General features: G+C 53.9%; 4 protein-coding genes across 5 annotated transcripts in view; 1 reads left to right on the forward strand and 3 right to left on the reverse strand.

Annotated features, from left to right (window-relative positions):
• Positions 1-17,442, reverse strand: part of RNASEH2A (ribonuclease H2 subunit A) — a 239,428-nt gene that overhangs the window by 120,826 nt on the left and 101,160 nt on the right. The window lies entirely within an intron of this gene.
• Positions 1-17,442, reverse strand: part of GET3 (guided entry of tail-anchored proteins factor 3, ATPase) — a 422,808-nt gene that overhangs the window by 53,334 nt on the left and 352,032 nt on the right. The window lies entirely within an intron of this gene.
• On the forward strand, positions 3,689-11,796 carry FBXW9 (F-box and WD repeat domain containing 9). Of its 2 annotated transcripts, XM_050770514.1 has the most exons (10): positions 3,689-4,172; positions 5,402-5,541; positions 5,619-5,747; positions 8,900-9,012; positions 9,097-9,188; positions 10,610-10,758; positions 10,846-10,959; positions 11,092-11,181; positions 11,270-11,335; positions 11,417-11,796. In XM_050770514.1, exons 1-10 carry the CDS (start codon positions 3,764-3,766, stop codon positions 11,489-11,491), a joined length of 1,377 nt encoding a protein of 458 aa, XP_050626471.1. In that variant the 5' UTR covers positions 3,689-3,763; the 3' UTR covers positions 11,492-11,796. The 2 variants fall into 2 exon arrangements, with proteins under 2 accessions (XP_050626471.1, XP_050626472.1); XM_050770515.1 differs by lacking the exon at positions 11,092-11,181.
• On the reverse strand, positions 12,098-17,329 carry GNG14 (G protein subunit gamma 14). The gene is made up of 3 exons (XM_050770891.1): positions 17,003-17,329; positions 16,469-16,793; positions 12,098-12,656 (listed from the first exon to the last, which is right to left on the reverse strand). Exons 2-3 carry the CDS (start codon positions 16,580-16,582, stop codon positions 12,336-12,338), a joined length of 435 nt encoding a protein of 144 aa, XP_050626848.1. The 5' UTR covers positions 16,583-16,793; positions 17,003-17,329; the 3' UTR covers positions 12,098-12,335.

Consider the following 17,442-nt stretch of genomic DNA (forward strand, 5'->3'; position numbering starts at 1 on the left):
ACATATATGAAATGTGCAGCTCATTCTCTGGGACTTCAACTCACTAAGGGTGAGCCATTAGTATCACAGCCCAGGTTCAAGACGCCCCTCTGCCGTACTCTAAACGGAGTGGTAAGGGCTGAGGCCTTGCCTCATCAGCTAACCCTGGGTCAAGGTTTTCGTGGAAGGCTCAGCCCAGCCCCAGGCCTGAGGGAAATTTATTTATTTATTTATTTATTTATTTATTTATTTATTTATTTTTTTTGAGACGGAGTCTCGCTCTGTCACCCAGGCTGGAGTGCAGTAGCCGGATCTCAGCTCACTGCAAGCTCCGCCTCCCGGGTTCACGCCATTCTCCTGCCTCAGCCTCCCCAGTAGCTGGGACTACAGGCGCCTGCCACCTCGCCCGGCTAAGTTTTTGTATTTTTAGTAGAGACAGAGTTTCACTGTGTTAGCCAGGATGGTCTCGATCTCCTGACCTCGTGATCCGCCCGTCTCGGCCTCCCAAAGTGCTGGGATTACAGGCTTGAGCCACCGCGCCCGGCCGGGAAATTTATTAATATTAGTTACAATTACTCAGGAAAATGAGAAGTAGTTCCAGCTGTGGGGGGGGAAAAACCACAATCTTCAGAATAAAATATTTTTTTCTGAGACGGGGTCTTGCTCTGTCACCCAGGCTGGAGTGCAGTGGCTCAAGCAATCCTCCCACCTCAGCCACCCAAGTAGCTGGGACCACAGGCGCATGCCACCATGCTGGCTAATCTTTGTATTTTTTGTAGAGGTGGTTTTCGCTATGTTGCGAAGGCTGGTCTTCAACTCCTGGGCTCAAGCTACCCACCTGCTTTAGCCTCCCAAAGTGCTGGGATTACAGATGTGGGCCACCACCCCCAGCCAGAATAAAATCTTACTGCAACCTTGTTGTGGCCCAAAGATCAACGTGAGAAAATTAAAAAATACACACATCCAATATTCAACAAGTAAGGCCGGCATTCTAGTGAGAGGACAGACTATAAAAAGTGGAACTGGCCGGACGCGGTGGCGTACACCTGTAATCCCAGCACTTTGGGAGGCAGAGGCGGGCAGATCACGAGGTCAGGAGATCGAGACCATCCTGGGTAACACAGTGAAACTCCGTCTCTACTAAAAAATAAAAAAAAATTAGCCGGGCGTGATGGTGGGTGCCTGTAGTCCCAGCTATTCCGGAGGCTGAGGCAGGAGAATGGCGTGAACCCGGGAGGCGGAGCTTGCAGTGAGCGGAGATCTCACCACCGCACTTCAGCCTGGGCAACAGAGGGAGACTCCGTCTCAAAAAAAAAAATAAAAAGAAGTGGAACTGTGCTAAGTCCTATAGAGAAAAACAGAAAGGCAGAGAATGATGGGGGAAATGGTTAAAATCTTATGTAGGGTGACCTGGAAAGGCCACACTGAGATGATGTTTGAACAGAGCCACGTAGAGAAGAGTGTCAAGTAGAGGAAACAGCAAGGACTGCTCAGATGATCTATGTGGATTGGTTAGCTGCCTGACCTTGAGCAGCTGAGATTACAGGTGCCTGCCACCACGCCCGGCCAATTCTTTGTAATTTTAGTAGAGATGGGGTTTCACCATGTTGGCCAGGATGGTCTTGACCTCCTGACCTCAGGTGATTCACCCACCTTGGCCTCTCGAAATGGTGGGATTACAGTCATGAGCCACCGCGCCCAGCCAACATGCTGTTTTAAAAAGTGTGGTCAGTTGTTTTAACAAGTGTGATGTTAGGCTGGGCACGGTGGCTCACGACTGTAATCCCAGCACCTCGGGAGGCCAAGGCGGGCGGATCACGAGGTCAGGAGTTGGAGACCAGCCTGGCCAACATGGTGAAACCCCGTCTCTACTAAAAAACACAAAAATTAGCTGGGTGTGGTGGCGGGCACCTGTAATCCCAGGTACTTGGGAGGCTGAGGCAGGAGAATGGCTTGAACCCGGGAGGCGGGGTTGCAGCCAGCCGAGATCGTTCCACTGCACACCAGCCACAGCGACAGTGTGAGGCTTTGTCTCAAAAAAAAAAAAAAGTGATGTTACTGTTGAAAGTAACTTTCTGCCGGGCACAGTGGCTCACGCCTGTAATCTCAGCACTTTGCGAGACCGAGGTGGGCGGATCACGAGGTCAGGAGATTGAGACCATCCTGGCTAATACGGTGAAACCTGTCCCTGCTAAAAATACAAAAATTAGTTCGGCCGGGTGCGGTGGCTCACGCCTGTAATCCCAGCTCTCAGGGAGGCAGAGGTGGGAGGACAGCTTGAACCCAGGAGTTCGAGACCTGCCTGGGCAATATAGCGATACCGCGTTCTCCACAAAAAGGAAGAAAAAAAAAAGCATAAAGATTAGTTCCACGTTGTGGCACACGCCTGTAGTCCCAGCTACTCGGCAGGCTGAGGGGCAGGAGAATCGCTTGAACCTGGGAGGCTGAGGTTGCGGTGAGCCAAGATCGCGCCACTGCACTCCAGCCTGGGCGACAGAGTGAGACTCCATCTCAAAAAAAGAAAAAGGTAACTTTCCACTAGGCGCAGTCCTTCACTCCTGTAATCCTGGTACTTTGGGAGACCGAGTAGGGGGCGGATGACTTGAGCTCTGGACTTCGAGACCAGCCTGGACAACGTAGTGAAACCCTGTCTTTACAAAAGTATACAAAGATTAGCCGGGTGTGGTGGTGCGCTCCTGTAGACCCAGCTACTTGGGGGGCCGAGGCAGAGGATCACTTGCGCCCAGGAGGCGGAGGTTGCAATGAGCCAAGCACTCCACTTGGAGGACTGCACTGCTGTCCTCCAAGGTTGGGTTGGGGAATGGGGTCTCGAGAGGTAGTTCTGAAGAAAAAAAAAAAGTCATTTCACTGAGGCCTCTGCAGTGTAACTGCATATTTCTGGCTGTGGGAAAAGAGGCAAGAGTTCCAATCGCTACTCCTTAAACTTGGAAAGGGGCCTTTGGGTTTCTGAGCTCAGTGTCACATATAACAGATGCCTTCGATAAAGCAGTGTTTATTTTTTACAGAGCAGTATTTATGTCTCATTTAAAGAGACAGTGTCTCACTATGTTGCGCAGCCTGGAGTACAGCGGCGCAATCATGGCTCACTGCAGTCTCCTGGGACTCAAGGGATCCTAGCCCCTCACCTTCCTGAGTAGCTGGAACTACAGGCGCGCGCCACCCCGCCTGGCTTGAGTTTCGTTTTTAGCTAGTGTTGGCTGGCTCTCCGTATCGGCATGACAAGACATGCTAGTTTAAAAAGCGCAGAAACGGCCGGGCGCGGTGGCTCAAGCCTGTAATCCCAGCACTTTGGGAGGCCGAGACGGGCGGATCACAAGGTCAGGAGATCAAGACCATCCTGGCTAACACGGTGAAACCCCGTCTCTACTAAAAATACAAAAAAATTAGCCGGGCGTGGTAGCGGGCCCCTGTAGTCCCAGCTACTCGGGAGGCTGAGGCAGGAGAATGGCGTGAACCCAGGAGGCGGAGCTTGTAGTGAGCCTAGATCGCGCCACTGCACTCCAGCCTGGGTGACAGAGCAAAGACTCCGTCTCAAAAAAAAAAAAAAAAAAAAAAAGCGCAGAAACAGGAACCTGTATTTTCCAGTCTACGGCCAACGCAGTTGCAGAAGATCCTGCAAGCCGCCGGTGTTCTGTACTAAGCCAGTGTCTCACTTCGCTCGCTCGCTTCCGGTGGGCGCAGAAACGTCATCAGAAAGCGCCGGAAGTGCCCTCGCGCTGCCTAGGAGACAAGACGCGAGACCGGCAGCGCCCACCCGGTCGCCATGGAGCTTCCCCTAGGGCAGTGCCATGATTCCCGCTCCTGGGACGATGACTCGGACCCAGAGTCAGAGACAGACCCAGACGCGCAGGCCGAGGCCTACGTGGCCCGCGTTCTCAGTCCGCCAAAATCCGGGCTGGCGTTCCCGCGTCCCTCGCAGCTATCCACGCCCGCCGCGTCCCCGAGCGCTTCGGAGCCTCGGGCCGCGTCCAAGGTTTCGGCCGTAAGTGAGCCAGGCCTTCTGAGCCTTCCCCCGGAGCTGCTGCTCGAGATCTGCTCCTACCTGGACGCCCGCCTCGTGCTCCACGTCCTGTCGCGCGTGTGCCACGCGCTGCGCGATCTCGTGTATGACCGTGTCACCTGGAGGCTACGCGCGCTACGCCGCGTACGCGCGCCCTACCCAGTGGTGGAAGGTGCGCGCACCCAGGGACTGGGGGCTCCCAGGTCAGGCTTGGGGCGGGGAAGAGGTGCATGGGGTGTTCTGGACACAGCCTCTGGAGCAGGCTTCGTGGCTGTCCTGGCTCAGGCTGGAGGCTGAGGTAGTTACTGGTGGTGCCGAAGCTCCTGAGGACCTCTGGGTGGACCACGAGGCAGTCAGGCACTTGGCTTCCTGAGACTGTGGCCCCTGGACGACTCAGGATCCAAATATCCTCAGGCTTGGGGTCTTGTGGTACTAAGCCCCTGACTCCTGACTGGGGATTAACACAGGGACTTGAAGCCTTAGGCTCTGGAGTTTATGCTAGGGCTCAAAGTGAGCCTAAGGATCCTCAGGTTCTGAGTCCAGCTTACAAGCTGAGACAGCACCTGTTGATGTCAAAACTTCTGAGCCCTAGAGCCTTGACGCAGTTAGGGGTGAGACAGTGGCTCTTGGCCCTGAGTTGATTGGTTCCTGAGGGAGAACAGCTTGTGACCTTTGAATCGATATTGTTGATCCTGATACAGCTGGATCCTCAGGCCCTTAAGCCAAGATGTATTACAGCTTGGGTGTTTGATACCCTTAACCTGGAAGCTTTGATTCTGCTTCCAGGTCAAGGTAATCAAACACTCAACCTTAGAGAGGAATCAGGATCACTCCGGGATCAGTGATTCTCAAGGTGTTGCCATTCAACCCCCTAGGTCAGACTCTCCCAAACAGCTTAATAAACATAGATGCTTGGACCCTGTCCATACCACTGAATCTGCATCTGGGGTTTGCATTCTGCATATTGACAAGGCTCCCTAGTTTCCAGATACTCTTTGAGGAACAGCCCCCTTGGTCCGGTTCAGATGGCTGAGGCAGGAAGGGTTAGTCATGAGGCCCCAGCTTCTATGCTGAGCCTGAGGTCAGACCTCAACATCCTGAGACCACTGTCCCCTGAGTTTGGGTTGGGGGATGGGGCCTGGAGAGGTAGTTCTGAGACCCCAGTTCCCAATTTCTGGAAATTGGAGTGAGTAGTAGTCCTAGACCTGCCTGGGAAATGGGCAGGCAGTTGGCCCCAAGACCTGAGCCTGGGTTGGCTTGGGGCAGGAGTAGGGATCTCCATGGGGTTCTGTCCAAGTCTGGTGTAGGGTGGGTTCCCTGGAAGCCAGGGTTGGGCTTGGCCAGCTGGGGTGGGTGCTAGGGTCCCTGCCCACCGGGCACCCTACTCGTGGTAACCCACAGAGAAGAACTTTGACTGGCCGGCAGCCTGCATTGCGCTGGAGGAGCACCTGTCCCGCTGGGCAGAGGATGGGCGCCGGGCCGAATACTTCTGCTTGGCCGATGGGCACCTGGCTGCCGTTGACTCAGTGCTGCTGCTCCAGGTGAGACGGGGTCTGTGGGGGGCCAGGCAGGGGTGGGCCAGGGTGGCCCTGACAACATCACCTTGCCCCCTTTCCAGGGTGGGTCACTCTGTCTGTCGGGCTCCCGAGATCGCACTGTCAACTTGTGGGACCTGCGGCAGCTGGGGACGGAGCCCAGCCAGGTTCTGGTCAAGACCTTGGGTACTAAGCGGAATAGTACCCACGAGGTGAGGGGTCAGGTGGGGATAGGAGGTGTGAGGCCTGAGTACGGTATCTTGGTTAAGGCCCCAGGTTTTGGTACAGGATCACACAGATTTGAATCTGACTTTTCTATCCTTGGTGTGACTTTGGGTGAGATCTGTGTCTTCTCCGTGCCTCAGTTTCTACTTCTGTCCAGTGGGTGATTAGCATGAGGATGAAGGAGATGCATTATGCATTAATGTGGACATACATTAAGCTCAGTCTTTTTTTTTTTTTTTTTTTTTTTTTTGAGACGGAGTCTCGCTCTGTAGCCCAGGCTGGAGTGCAGTGGCCGGATCTCAGCTCACTGCAAGCTCCGCCTCCCGGGTTCACGCCATTCTCCGGCCTCAGCCTCCCGAGTAGCTGGGACTACAGGCGCTGCCACCTCGCCCGGCTATTTTTTGTATTTCTTAGTAGAGACGGGGTTTCACCGTGTTAGCCAGGATGGTCTCGATCTCCTGACCTCGTGATCCGCCCATCTCGGCCTCCCAAAGTGCTGGGATTACAGGCTTGAGCCACCGCGCCTGGCCTTTTTTTTTTTTTTTTTTTTTTGAGATGGAGTCCTGCTTTGTCACCCAGGCTGGAGTGCAGTGGTATGATCTCAGCTCACTGCAACCTCTGCCTCCCGGGTTCAAGTGATTCTCCTGCCTCAGCCTCCCAAGTAGCTGAGACTACAGGTGCATGCCACCACACCTGGCTAATTTTTTTTTTTTTTTTTTTGAGATGGAGTCTCACTTTGTTGCTAGGCTGGAGTGTGGTGGTGCGATCTTGGCTCACTGAAACCTCCGCCTCCCAGGTTCAAGCAATTCTCTTGCCTCAGCCTCCTGAGTAGCTGGGACTACAGGTGCCCCGCCATCATGCCCAGCTAATGTTTGTATTTTTAGTAGAGACGGGGTTTCACCATGTTGGCCAGGATGTTCTCCATCTCCAGACCTCGTGATCTGCCTGCCTCAGCCTCCCAAAGTGCTGGGATTACAGGCATGAGCCACCCGGCCTTTATTTATATAGTTTTTGAGAGAATCTCGCTCTGTCACCCAAGCTGGAGTGCAATGGCATGATCTCGGCCCACTGCAACCTCTGCCTCCGGGGTTCAAGTGATTCTCCTGCCTCAGCCTCCCAAGTAGCTGGGATTACAGGTGCCTGCCACCATGCCCAGCTAATTTTTTTTAATGGAATCTCACTCTGTTGCTCAGGCTGTAGTGCAGTGGCACAATCTCAGCTTACTGCAACCTCGCCTCCTGAGCAGCTGGAATTATAGGCATGTGCCACCATGCCCAGCTAATTTTTTTTTTTTTGTGTGTATATATATATATATGTGTGTGTATATATATGTTTTTTTTTTTAATCTTTAGTAGACACAAGGTTTCGCCATGTTGGCCAGGCTGGTCTCAAACTCCTGGCCTCAAGTTATCTGCCTGCCTTAGCCTCCCAAAGTGCTAGGATTACAGGCATGAGCCACGGTGCCCGGCCAAGCTCAGGCTCTGACACACAGTAGGTGCTCAATAGATGTCAGGTACACCTTGAGAGGCCCAGTGCAGAGCAGTTATGAGACTGCCCTTAGAGATCAGCCGACTCTGAGCATGACTGTCATCTCGTGAGAAGTGACTGTGGAGGAGCATCTCTACCAGTCGCTAAGGTGGTCAGGCCGGTGGCTGAGAGCTCGGGCTTGGGGCCAGGTTGCTGGGTTCAAATTCACACTGTGCTGCTTCCTGGCTGTGTGACCTTGAGTGAGAAACTCAACCTCTCTGGGGCCCAGTTTCCCCATTTGTAAACTGAGATACATGATAGTGCCCTCCTCTGTGGGACTGGGGGGCAGTAAGTCAGCATCCACCACCCTGTGCGTATTAGCTCCTGAGGCAAGGGATGTTTTCTGCCCAATTTGCTGATGAATGAACTGAGGGAGGTGATACGGTTTGCCAGGTCACAAAGTAGAGGCCATACTCTTAATCACTTGTCATGGGGCTTCAAACCACCACTGGTGCTGAGTCTCTGCAAAACTTGACTTAGAAATGTTATTGGGCCAGGGTGCAGTTAGTTGCTCAGGCCTGTAATCCTAACACTTCGGGAGGCTGAGGCAGGAGGACTGCTTGAACCCAGGAGTTTGAGACCAGCCTGGGCAACATGGGAGACTCTGACTCTACAAAAAATACCAAAAAATTATCCGGGTGTGGTGGCCGGCACCTGTAGTCCCAGCTACTCGGGAGGCTGAGGCAGGAGAACGGCGTGACCCTGGGAGGCAGAGCTTGCTGTGAGCCAGGATCACGTCACTGCACTCCAGCCTGGGAGACAGAGCAAGACTCTGTCTCAAAAAAAAAAAAAAAAAAAAAAAAAAAAAAAATTAGCAGAGCACAGTGGCATGCGCCTGTAGTTCCAGCTCTTCGGGAAGCTGTGGTACAAGGATCACTTGAGCCTGGAAGGTGGAGGCCGCAGTGAGCCATGATTGCACCACTGCATTCGTGCCTGGGTGACAGAGCAAGACATCATCTCAAAAAAAAAAAAAAGTGTTTCTGTGCCAGGCACAGTGGCTCACACCTGTAATCCCAGCACTTTGGGAGGCTGAGGCGGGTGGATCACCTGAGGTTGGGAGTTTGAGACCAGCCTGGCCAACATGGTGAAACCCCGACTCTACTAATAATACAAAAATTAGCCGGGCGTGGTGGCACAAGCATGTAATCCCAGCTACTAGGGAGGCTAAGGCGGGAGAATCACTTAAACCCGGAAGGCGGAGGTTGCAGTGAGCCAAGATCAAGCCACTGCACTCCAGCCTGGATGACAAGAGTGAAATTCCGTCCCCCCAAAAAAAAAAAAAAAGTTTCTGGGTGGGGTGTGAAGTCAGGCTGACCTATGGACACAAACTTTAATCTGTAATCAACTGGAACTTGCTCTGGGTTCTTGCTCTGGGTTCCTTCCTCTGACCCTTGATTTTGTCGTCTGTGCAATGGGGATGATCACCTGGAGCCAAAGTTGGGTATTGTACTTACTGCAGCATCTATCACAGTGGGCATTGGGGAGGAAGAGCTGTGTGGCTTTGGGTGAGTCTCTTGACCTCTCTGAGCCTTACCTGCAAAAACACAACAATCCCAGTCTGGGACCCCCCATGGGCTGTGGCAGGTGTGTGACTGCTGCTCCCATCCCACAGGGCTGGGTGTGGTCACTGGCAGCGCAGGACCACCGCGTGTGCTCTGGCTCCTGGGACAGCACAGTGAAGCTCTGGGACCTGGCAGCAGATGGGCAGCAGTTCGGCGAGATAAAGTGTGAGGGGGTCTGGGCAGGGGATCTGGGGGGATAGGACCCTGCCCGGCCACAGCCAAAGCCCTGTGGTCTGTGTGTCCCCAGGACCAGCTCAGCCGTGCTGTGCCTCTCCTACCTGTCTGACGTCCTGGTGACTGGCACCTATGACAAGAAGGTGGCCATCTATGACCCCAGAGGTGGGCCAAGAATCCTGGGGCCCAGGTTGGGAGATGTCATGTTGGGGAAGGAGACAATGGGGCTTCACAGCCTGGCTGGGGTCATAGTCACATAACCACATACTCACCACTCGGAGTGGCCGTGCTGTGCTGGTACAATATAGGCAACTTGGGCAGCGGGTGCAGATGAAGTTTGGGCAGCCCTGGGGGCCGGTTAGAATCCTGGCTGTCCCACTTCCTACCTGTGTGACCCCCAGACAAGCTTGAAGCTCGGTTTCCCCATCTGTGAAATCCAGATAATAATACCACGCCAGCCCCATGGGTTAATGGGGGAAGATGATAATAGTAACAGTGGTAGATTAAGTACATTTTTTTATGCTGGGTGTGGTGGTGCCCACCTATAGTCCCAGCGACTCCGCAGGCTGAGGCAGGAGGATTGCTTCAGCCTAGGAATTTGAGTTCAACCTGGGCAACATAGTGAGACCCCCATATCTAAATGAAAAGTAATTAAAAATATATAAATAAATTCATTTACATAAGCACCTAGAAGGAACACTGCCTGGAACATAAGTATTTTCTGTTATTTATCCATTCATTTTTTTTTTTTTCTTTTCTTTTTTTTTTTTTTTTTGAGATGGAGTCTCACTGTTACCCAGGCTGGAGTGCAGTGGCGCGATCTCAGCTCACCGCAACCTCCACCTCCTGGGTTCAAGCGACTCTCCTTCCTCAGCCTCCCGAGTAGCTGGGATTACAGGAGACTGCCACCATGCCTGGCTAATTTTTGAAATTTTAGTAGAGACGAGGTTTCACCATGTTGGCCAGGCTGGTCATGAACTCCTGACCTCAGGTGATCCACCCACCTTGGCTTCCCAAAGTACAGGGATTACAGGCGTGAGCCACTGCGCCTGGCCATTTTTCTTTTTTTTCAAATAGAGATGGGGTCTTGCCACGTTTCCCAGGCTGATCTTGAACTCCTGAGCTCAGGTGATCTGCCCGTATCAGCCTCCCAAAGTTCCGAGATTACAGGTGTGACCCACTGTGCCCGGCCTATTTATTCATTCTTCTTTTGTTAATTGAAGGGCCAGTGTACCTTGTCCAGGCAGAGCTGGAGCAGGGCTGCGGGATAGAGGCATGTTTCATGGCAACCTGAGGGTGGATGCAAAACTGAGACCCCCTTGGTCAGCTCTGTGCTAAGAACAATAGATGGGATCAGAGGAGGGATATGGGATGGGGACCGGGATGGGCAGAAGCCTGGGGCTCCTGTGGAGGCCTGGGTTTAGCTGAGGTGGGAGAGGAGAGAGGGGTCACTCTGTGGGGTAGGGGAATGAGCAGATCGAGGGTTTTGCCGGACAGGATGGAGACACGGGATGCTCCCATGGGCTGGGAGAGGGGGCCTTCAAGGGGCTCTGATATCCCTCCTCCCCGGCCCATCACCCATGAAGCCAGCCCAGCCCTGTTGAAGTGCCAGCAACTACACTCCAGACCCGTGCTGGCCCTGATGGCGGATGACCAGCACATCATCTCAGGCAGCGAGGACCGCACCCTGGTAGTGGTTGACCGCCGAGCCAACAGAGTCCTGCAGCGTCTGCAGGTGGGCCCTCCCCAGGGGCCTGAAGAGATGGGGACTGTCGCAGGCCCAGCACGGCCTGAGCTGTCCTGTCCCTTGTCCCTCTCATAGCTGGACTCTTACCTGCTCTGCATGTCCTACCAGGAACCCCAGCTCTGGGCTGGTGACAACCACGGCCTGCTGCACGTCTTCGTCAACCGCAACGGCTGCTTACAGCTTATCCGGGTCTGCTGGAGCTCCTGCCCCTGCCTGTTCCTCCCCCTGGGCCTCCTTCCTACCCCTGAGCCCCTGGTGGTGTGGGGGAGGGTGGGCCTTGGGAGAGCCTCGCCTGAGTGTTTCCTGATCCCCTTCCCGCAGTCCTTTGACGTGGGCCACAGCTTTCCCATCACTGGGATCCAGTACTCAGTGGGAGCCTTGTACACCACATCCACTGACAGGTCCATCCGGGTGAGGCTCCTGCCCAGTCCCTGCCCCTCCCCCACTTCCCATCAGCCAGGGGCATACCTCTTGACCTTGGCCCATTGCCCCTCACCAGGTGCACGTGCCCACAGACCCACCAAGGACCATCTGCACCCGAAAGTACGACAGTACGCTCAATAGGGTAAGGTCCTGCCCCATGTGCCCTGCCCAGCTGGCCAGAGCGCCATCGTCCCTGACTCCTCATGTCCTTCCCCGGTCCCAGGTCTGTGCTGAGGGCAACCTCGTGGTGGCCGGCTCTGGGGACGTGTCGCTAGAGGTCTGGAGGCTGCCGGCCTGAGCAGGTGGATGTGGATGTGGATACTGCCTACCGGAGGCTGGGCTTCCTCCTCTGTTCTTGGGGGACCATCCCCAATGTTGGTGCTGCCTCCGCCCCCGCCCCGCAGGCCTAGGGCACAAGGAGTCCTGGCCACGTTCGGGTGAGGGTCCTGGCCTGGGCCCTATGCCTGGGGGAAGGGTGAAGTTGGGGTTCAGGCCCACCCAGGGGGCCGCGCCCCGCTCTTGGGCCCTGGTTTTGTTATGATTTGGATGCCCTGCTCTCAGGTGAGAGCAAAGGAGAAATAAACCTGACATGTTGGTGCTTGGGCCTGAAGTGTGAGTGTGGTTAGCCTGCTGGGGCTCTGCCTGCGCCTGCTTGGGGTTGGGGGACTGCGGGCCTTCGTGGGAGTGACTGGGAGAGATAGCAAGTCTGGGCTGGGGGGTGCGTGTCAGCTGTTGCTGTGTGTTTATTTGAAGAGGGAGATTCCTGGGGATCATGGTCACCTGGGTCTATGATGTCACTTGTGTGTGTGTGATGTGTGATGTGTGTGGTGTGTAGATTATGACTCAAATCCTGGCCATTTGAAAGGGTAACTGCTCAGGCTATCCCATGAGTGCTGGGGACGGCAAGGGGGAGGGCGTGTTCTCCGTCTGGGGCTCTAGGGTCTGTGTGTGCTGCTGTGGCTGTGACTCTGGGGTCAGGCCGGGGAGGGAGGCTGGGCCAGGTGTGTACCTGGCCCTTGCAAGCCCAAAGTCCCTCTGGTCTCCCATCTCAGCCGGGCTCAGCCATGCCCTGAGAATTATTCACTTCATGTTTATTGAGGTCCCCTGGTTTGCCCAGGCCACAGGGTGGCATTGTCCTGGGTTCATAGGATGGCACAGGGCTTCTTCTCCTTGAAGGGGTTCGTGGCGGCTGGGATGCCTACAAGGAAGGGGTTGCTCTTGGCCTGCTCTGTGCAGAACTGCAGCAGATCGGCGGCCACCTTGGACACCTGCAGACCAACTGGGTCAGTCAGATCAGACACGGGCATGTACCTGTCCCCTGGCCCATGTGTTTCCACCTCTTCCCACTCTGCACTGGCCCCGACCCTCACCTTCACTCGGTCGATGCCCACCTTTATCCGGAGCTGCTCCACTGCCTGGCAGGCCTGCCCAATGTCACCACTGATGGTCACCTTGCTGGACATCTGGGGAAAGTGGGCAGGGCTGTGGGCAGCAGGCCCAACCTCAGTCCCCTAGGGGGAGCCTAGGGCTGCCCAAGGGTTCCCGCATCTCCTCCTATGTTCCTTGGGGACTGCAGGATGAGGGTGGCTGCTCCTGGACCTGTGAGGCCCACGCACCTCGGCTAAGCCACCTCTGGCTGCCTGGTCCTCTGGCGGCCACCCTGCTCTGGCTCCCTCCCCAATCCGGCCTGTCCTCTCCAAACCTCTTTTCTCCTTCTGCTACCCCTGCAGAGACTTTGAAGCCAGGACTCTCATGGAGTGAAATGTCACCAGCTGCAGCAGCAGCAGCTGCCTCGGCTGAGGGGGTCCCTGTCCCAGGAGGGCCTGTGGCTGCCCTGGTGTCATGTGTCACCTGGGTCCCTGTGGGCTGTGTGCCTTGGCTGGGGGAGCGAGGAGGCCCTGGCCTCCCCTTGACCTGCTGGATCTCCTGCTAACTGTTCCCAACACATCTGCTTTGTCAGACTCTGCCATCTCCGACATGCAGCCTTGCCTCTCCTGCTCTCACCACTGCTCAGGCCCAAATCTCCAATACCTTCATTCTCTTTTTTTTTTTTTTGAGACGGAGTCTCACTATGTCGCCTGGGCTGGAGTACAGTGGCCGGATCTCAGCTCACTGCAAGCTCCGCCTCCCGGGTTTATGTCATTCTGCCTCAGCCTCCCGAGTAGCTAGGACTACAGGCGCCCGCCACCTCGCCCGGCTAGTTTTTTGTATTTTTTTAGTAGAGACAGGGTTTCACTGTGTTAGCCAGGATGGTCTCGATCTCCTGGCCTCGTGATCCGCCCGTCTCGGCCTCCCAAAGTGCTGGGATTACAGGCTTGAGCCACCGCGTCCGGCCTTTTTTTCTTTTTTTTTTTTGAGAGTCTTGCTCTGTTACCCAGGCTGGAGTGCAGTGGTGCGATCTCAGTTCACTTTCAACCTCCATCTCCCGGGCTCAAGTGATTCTCCTGCCTCAGCCTCCTGAGTAGCTGGGATTACAGGCGTATGCCAGCCACCACACCCGGCTAATTTTTTTTTTTTTTTTTTTTTTTGAGATGGTGTTTCGCTCATTGCCCTGGCTAGAGTACAATGGCGCGATTTCAGCTCACTGCACCCTCCACCTTCTGGGTTCAAGTGATTCTCCTGCCTCAGCCTCTCGAGTAGCTGGGATTACAGGCATGTGCCACCATGCTCAGCTAATTTTCAGCAGTTTTAGTAGAGACGAGGTTTCACCATGTTGGTCAGGCTGGTCTTGAACTCCCGACCTCAGGTTATCCACCTGCTTTGGCCTCCCAAAGTGCTGAGATTACAGGTGTGAGCCATCATGCCTGGCTTTTTTTTTTTTTTTTTTTTTTTTTTTTTTTGAGACGGAGTCTCGCGCTGTCACCCAGGCTGGAGTGCAGTGGCCGGATCTCAGCTCACTGCAAGCTCCACCTCCCGGGTTCACGCCATTCTCCTGCCTCAGCCTCCCGAGTAGCTGGGACTACAGGCGCCCGCCACCTCACCCGGCTAATTTTTTGTATTTTTTAGTAGAGACGGGGTTTCACCGTGTTAACCAGCATGGTCTCGATCTCCTGACCTCGTGATCCGCCCGTCTCGGCCTCCCAAAGCGCTGGGATTACAGGCTTGAGCCACCGCGCCCGGCCCCCTGGCCTTTTTTTTTAAAGCCCAGGTTCTCGCTCTGTCCAGGCTGGAGTGCAATGGTACAATCATAGCTCACTGTAACTTCAAACTCCTGGGCTCAGGTGATCCTCTCACCTCAGCCTCCTGATTAGCTAGAATTATAGGCGTGAGCCACCATGCCCTGCTAATTTATGTTTTTAACTTTTTGTAGAGATGGTTCTTACTATGTTGCCCAGGCTGGTCTTGAACTCCTGACCTCAAATGATCCTTGGCCTTCCAAAGGAATTATAGGCATAAGCCACTGAGCCTTGCCCCACCTGAGATTCTAATATGTGCCCAGCACTGTGCAAAAAACCAAAATGAGCAATGAAACAAGACAAAACCCTGCCCTCATGGAGCTGCCTTTCTAGTCAGGCAGGGATGGACAGCAGAAAATGTACTCAGTGAAAGAGCATACATCTGAAAGAGAATATGAAAGAAGAATAAAATCAAGGTAAAGGGGGGAGGAGTGGTCAGGGCAGGCCTCTCAGAGGAGGTGACATTTTAACTTAGGCCCAAAGGAGAAGGAACTGAGAAATGGGGTGTTCTAGGCAGGGGGACCAGCAAGTACATGGCTACTTGGACAAAAAAGAGCTTGGTGGGTTCCACGAACAGCAAAGAGGTCCATGTAGCTGGATAGGAGAGAGGGAGGGAGGGCCAACATGGTGGGAGGTGGAAGCAGGGAGGTTGAGAGGCGCCCTTTAAGGCCACTGTGAAAAGCTTGGATTTTACTCCCAGGGGGAAGCTACCATTAGGAGGTTTTAACCGTGACGTGTTTGATTTATGGTTAAGGAGCTGTGGCATGTGTCTGTAGTCCCAGCTACTGGGGAGACTGAAGTGGGAGGATGACTTGAGGCCAGGAGGTTGAAGCTGCGGTGAGGTGTGATTGTCCTGTTGCACTCTAGCCCTGATGATAGAGTGAGACCCTGCATCAAAAAAAAAAAAAAAAAAGGAAAAAAAAGCTCTCTGATCTTAGCTGTTAGGTGGGAGATGGATTGAAGAAGACCAAAGCCACCTTGTAGGCTATGAGGATAAAGAAAATACCTGGATTTCGGACCTACTTTATAGGTAGAGGTTGGCAGACATGCTGAGAAGGATGGATGTGGGGTGTGCAAAAAGGGGACACAGCAAGCTCTACTCCTCATTTTTAATTTTTATTTATTTTTGAGATGGAGTTTTGCTCTGTTGCCCAGACTAGAGTGCAGGGGCACCATCTCGACTCGCTGCAACCTCCACCTCCTGGGTTCAAGTGATTCTCCTGCCTCAGCCTCCTGAGTAGCTGGGATTACAGGTGTGTGCCACCACACCTGGCTAATTTTTGTATTTTTTAGTAGAGACGGGGTTTTGCCATGTTGACCAGGCTGGTCTCTAACTCCTAACCTCAGGTGATCCGCCCGCCTTGGCCTCCCAAAGTGCTGGGATTACAGGTGTGAGCCACCGTGCCCAGCCCCAATCCCTATTTTTCAGTCTAGTGGATGAGTGAAGGGTGGGGCCATTTGCTGAGATGCAGAAAGACCAGGGATAGGTAGAGAGGGAACTGAGGGGGCAACTTTGAGATCCAAGTGAGGATGTCAAGGAGGATGTCTGGCTCCTCCAACAAGGTAGGCTCATTCCAGCCTCAGGGCTTTTGCTGTTCTGTCCACCCACGTGCAGGGAATGGCCTCCCTGCATCTTCACATATGGAGATTTTCTCAGCCTTCTGGCTTTGGCTCAAATCTCACCTCCTTGGCGTTCTTCACCCATCACTCCAACTAAAATACCCAACTCCTCCACCTAAAGACTCAAATCATCCTGTTTAAATCCTGATTGCGCTGGGCGCGGTGGCTCACACCTGTAATCCTAGCACTTTGGGAGGCCGAGGCAGGTGGATCACCTGATGTCAGGAGTTCGAGACCAGCCTGACCAACATAGTGAAACCCTGTCTCTACTAAAAATACAAGAATTAGCCGGGCGTGATGGTGCATGCCTGTAATCCCAGCTACCTGGGAGGCTGAGGCAAGAGAATCACTTGAAAAACCGGGAGGCAGAGGTTACAGTGAGTTGAGATCATGCCATTGCACTCCAGCCTGGGCAACAAGAGTGAAACTCCGTCTCAAAAAAAAAAAAAAAAAAAAAAAAAAAAGCTGATTGTACTCACCATTGTTGTTAGCTTTCTATCTTCCCAATCAGATTGTGAGCTCCAGCAGGGCAGAGTCCACATCTTGGTCTTGTTCACCACGAAATCCTTAGTGCCTAACACAGAGTCCACCATAGAGAATAGACTGCATGAATTGTACAGTGAGTGAATAATCCTGTTGACCGTATGCACTGTTAGGAGGGTGCGTTTGAGGTGCAGACGACATTGAGGGTCTCACAGTCTTGCTGGTGGGAAAGAGACGGCAGCCCTGGGTCCCAGAAGAGGCCACTGACCCAGTGGAAGTTCAGGGAAGGCTTCCCAGAGGAGGTGGAGGTGATAGCTGCAGCTATAAAGGAAGAACAAAATGTTATGCAGCATGTGAAGGCTTTGGAGACTTGTGAGGGCACGAACTGGGCTCACTATCCCATTAGACAAAAGTGGCCGAGGAAGGCTGGAACTGTATCTAACACTGCCTGGTGATGGAAATCCTGTCCATGGGTGACGCTTAAGAAGCGATCCTCATAAAAAAAATTACCTGGGGACGGTGGTACACACTTGTAGTCCCAGCTTGTCGGGATGCTGGGGTGGGAAGATGACCTGAGTTCGGGAGTCGGAGGTTGCAGTGGGCCGAGATCGTGTCACAGCACTCCAGCCTGGCGACAGAGTGAGACCCTATCAAACAACAGCAGGCCAGGCGCGGTGGCTCAAGCCTGTAATCCCAGCACTTTGGGAGGCCAAGACGGGCGGATCACGAGTTCAGGAGATCAAGACCAGCCTGGCTAACACGGTGAAACCCCATCTCTACTAAAAATACAAAAAATTAGCCAGGCGTGGTGGCGTGCGCCTGTAGTACCAGTTACTCGGGAGGCTGAGGCAGGAGAATGGTGTGAACCCGGTAGGCAGAGGTTGCAGTGAGCCGAAGTCGCGCCACTGCGCTCCAGCCTGGGTGACAGCGCAAGACTATCTCAAAAACAAACAAACAAACAAACAAAAAC

The sequence above is a fragment of the Macaca thibetana genome, chromosome 19 (genome assembly GCF_024542745.1).
Source record: "Macaca thibetana thibetana isolate TM-01 chromosome 19, ASM2454274v1, whole genome shotgun sequence".
NCBI classification, from domain to species: Eukaryota; Metazoa; Chordata; class Mammalia; order Primates; family Cercopithecidae; genus Macaca; species Macaca thibetana.

What these genes read in the sequence shown, in the direction of transcription:
- FBXW9 (XM_050770514.1), top strand. Translation starts at nt 3,764, where the DNA reads ATGGAGCTTCCCCTAGGGCAGTGCCATGATTCCCGCTCCTGGGACGAT. An exon ending in GCCCTACCCAGTGGTGGAAG is followed by an intron (nt 4,173 to 5,401) that starts GTGCGCGCACCC and finishes GGTAACCCACAG; the next exon opens with AGAAGAACTTTGACTGGCCG. An exon ending in ACGACAGTACGCTCAATAGG is followed by an intron (nt 11,336 to 11,416) that starts GTAAGGTCCTGC and finishes CCCCGGTCCCAG; the next exon opens with GTCTGTGCTGAGGGCAACCT.
- GNG14 (XM_050770891.1), bottom strand. Translation starts at nt 16,582, where the DNA reads ATGGTGGACTCTGTGTTAGGCACTAAGGATTTCGTGGTGAACAAGACC. An exon ending in ATAGAAAGCTAACAACAATG is followed by an intron (nt 12,657 to 16,468) that starts GTGAGTACAATC and finishes CACTTTCCCCAG; the next exon opens with ATGTCCAGCAAGGTGACCAT.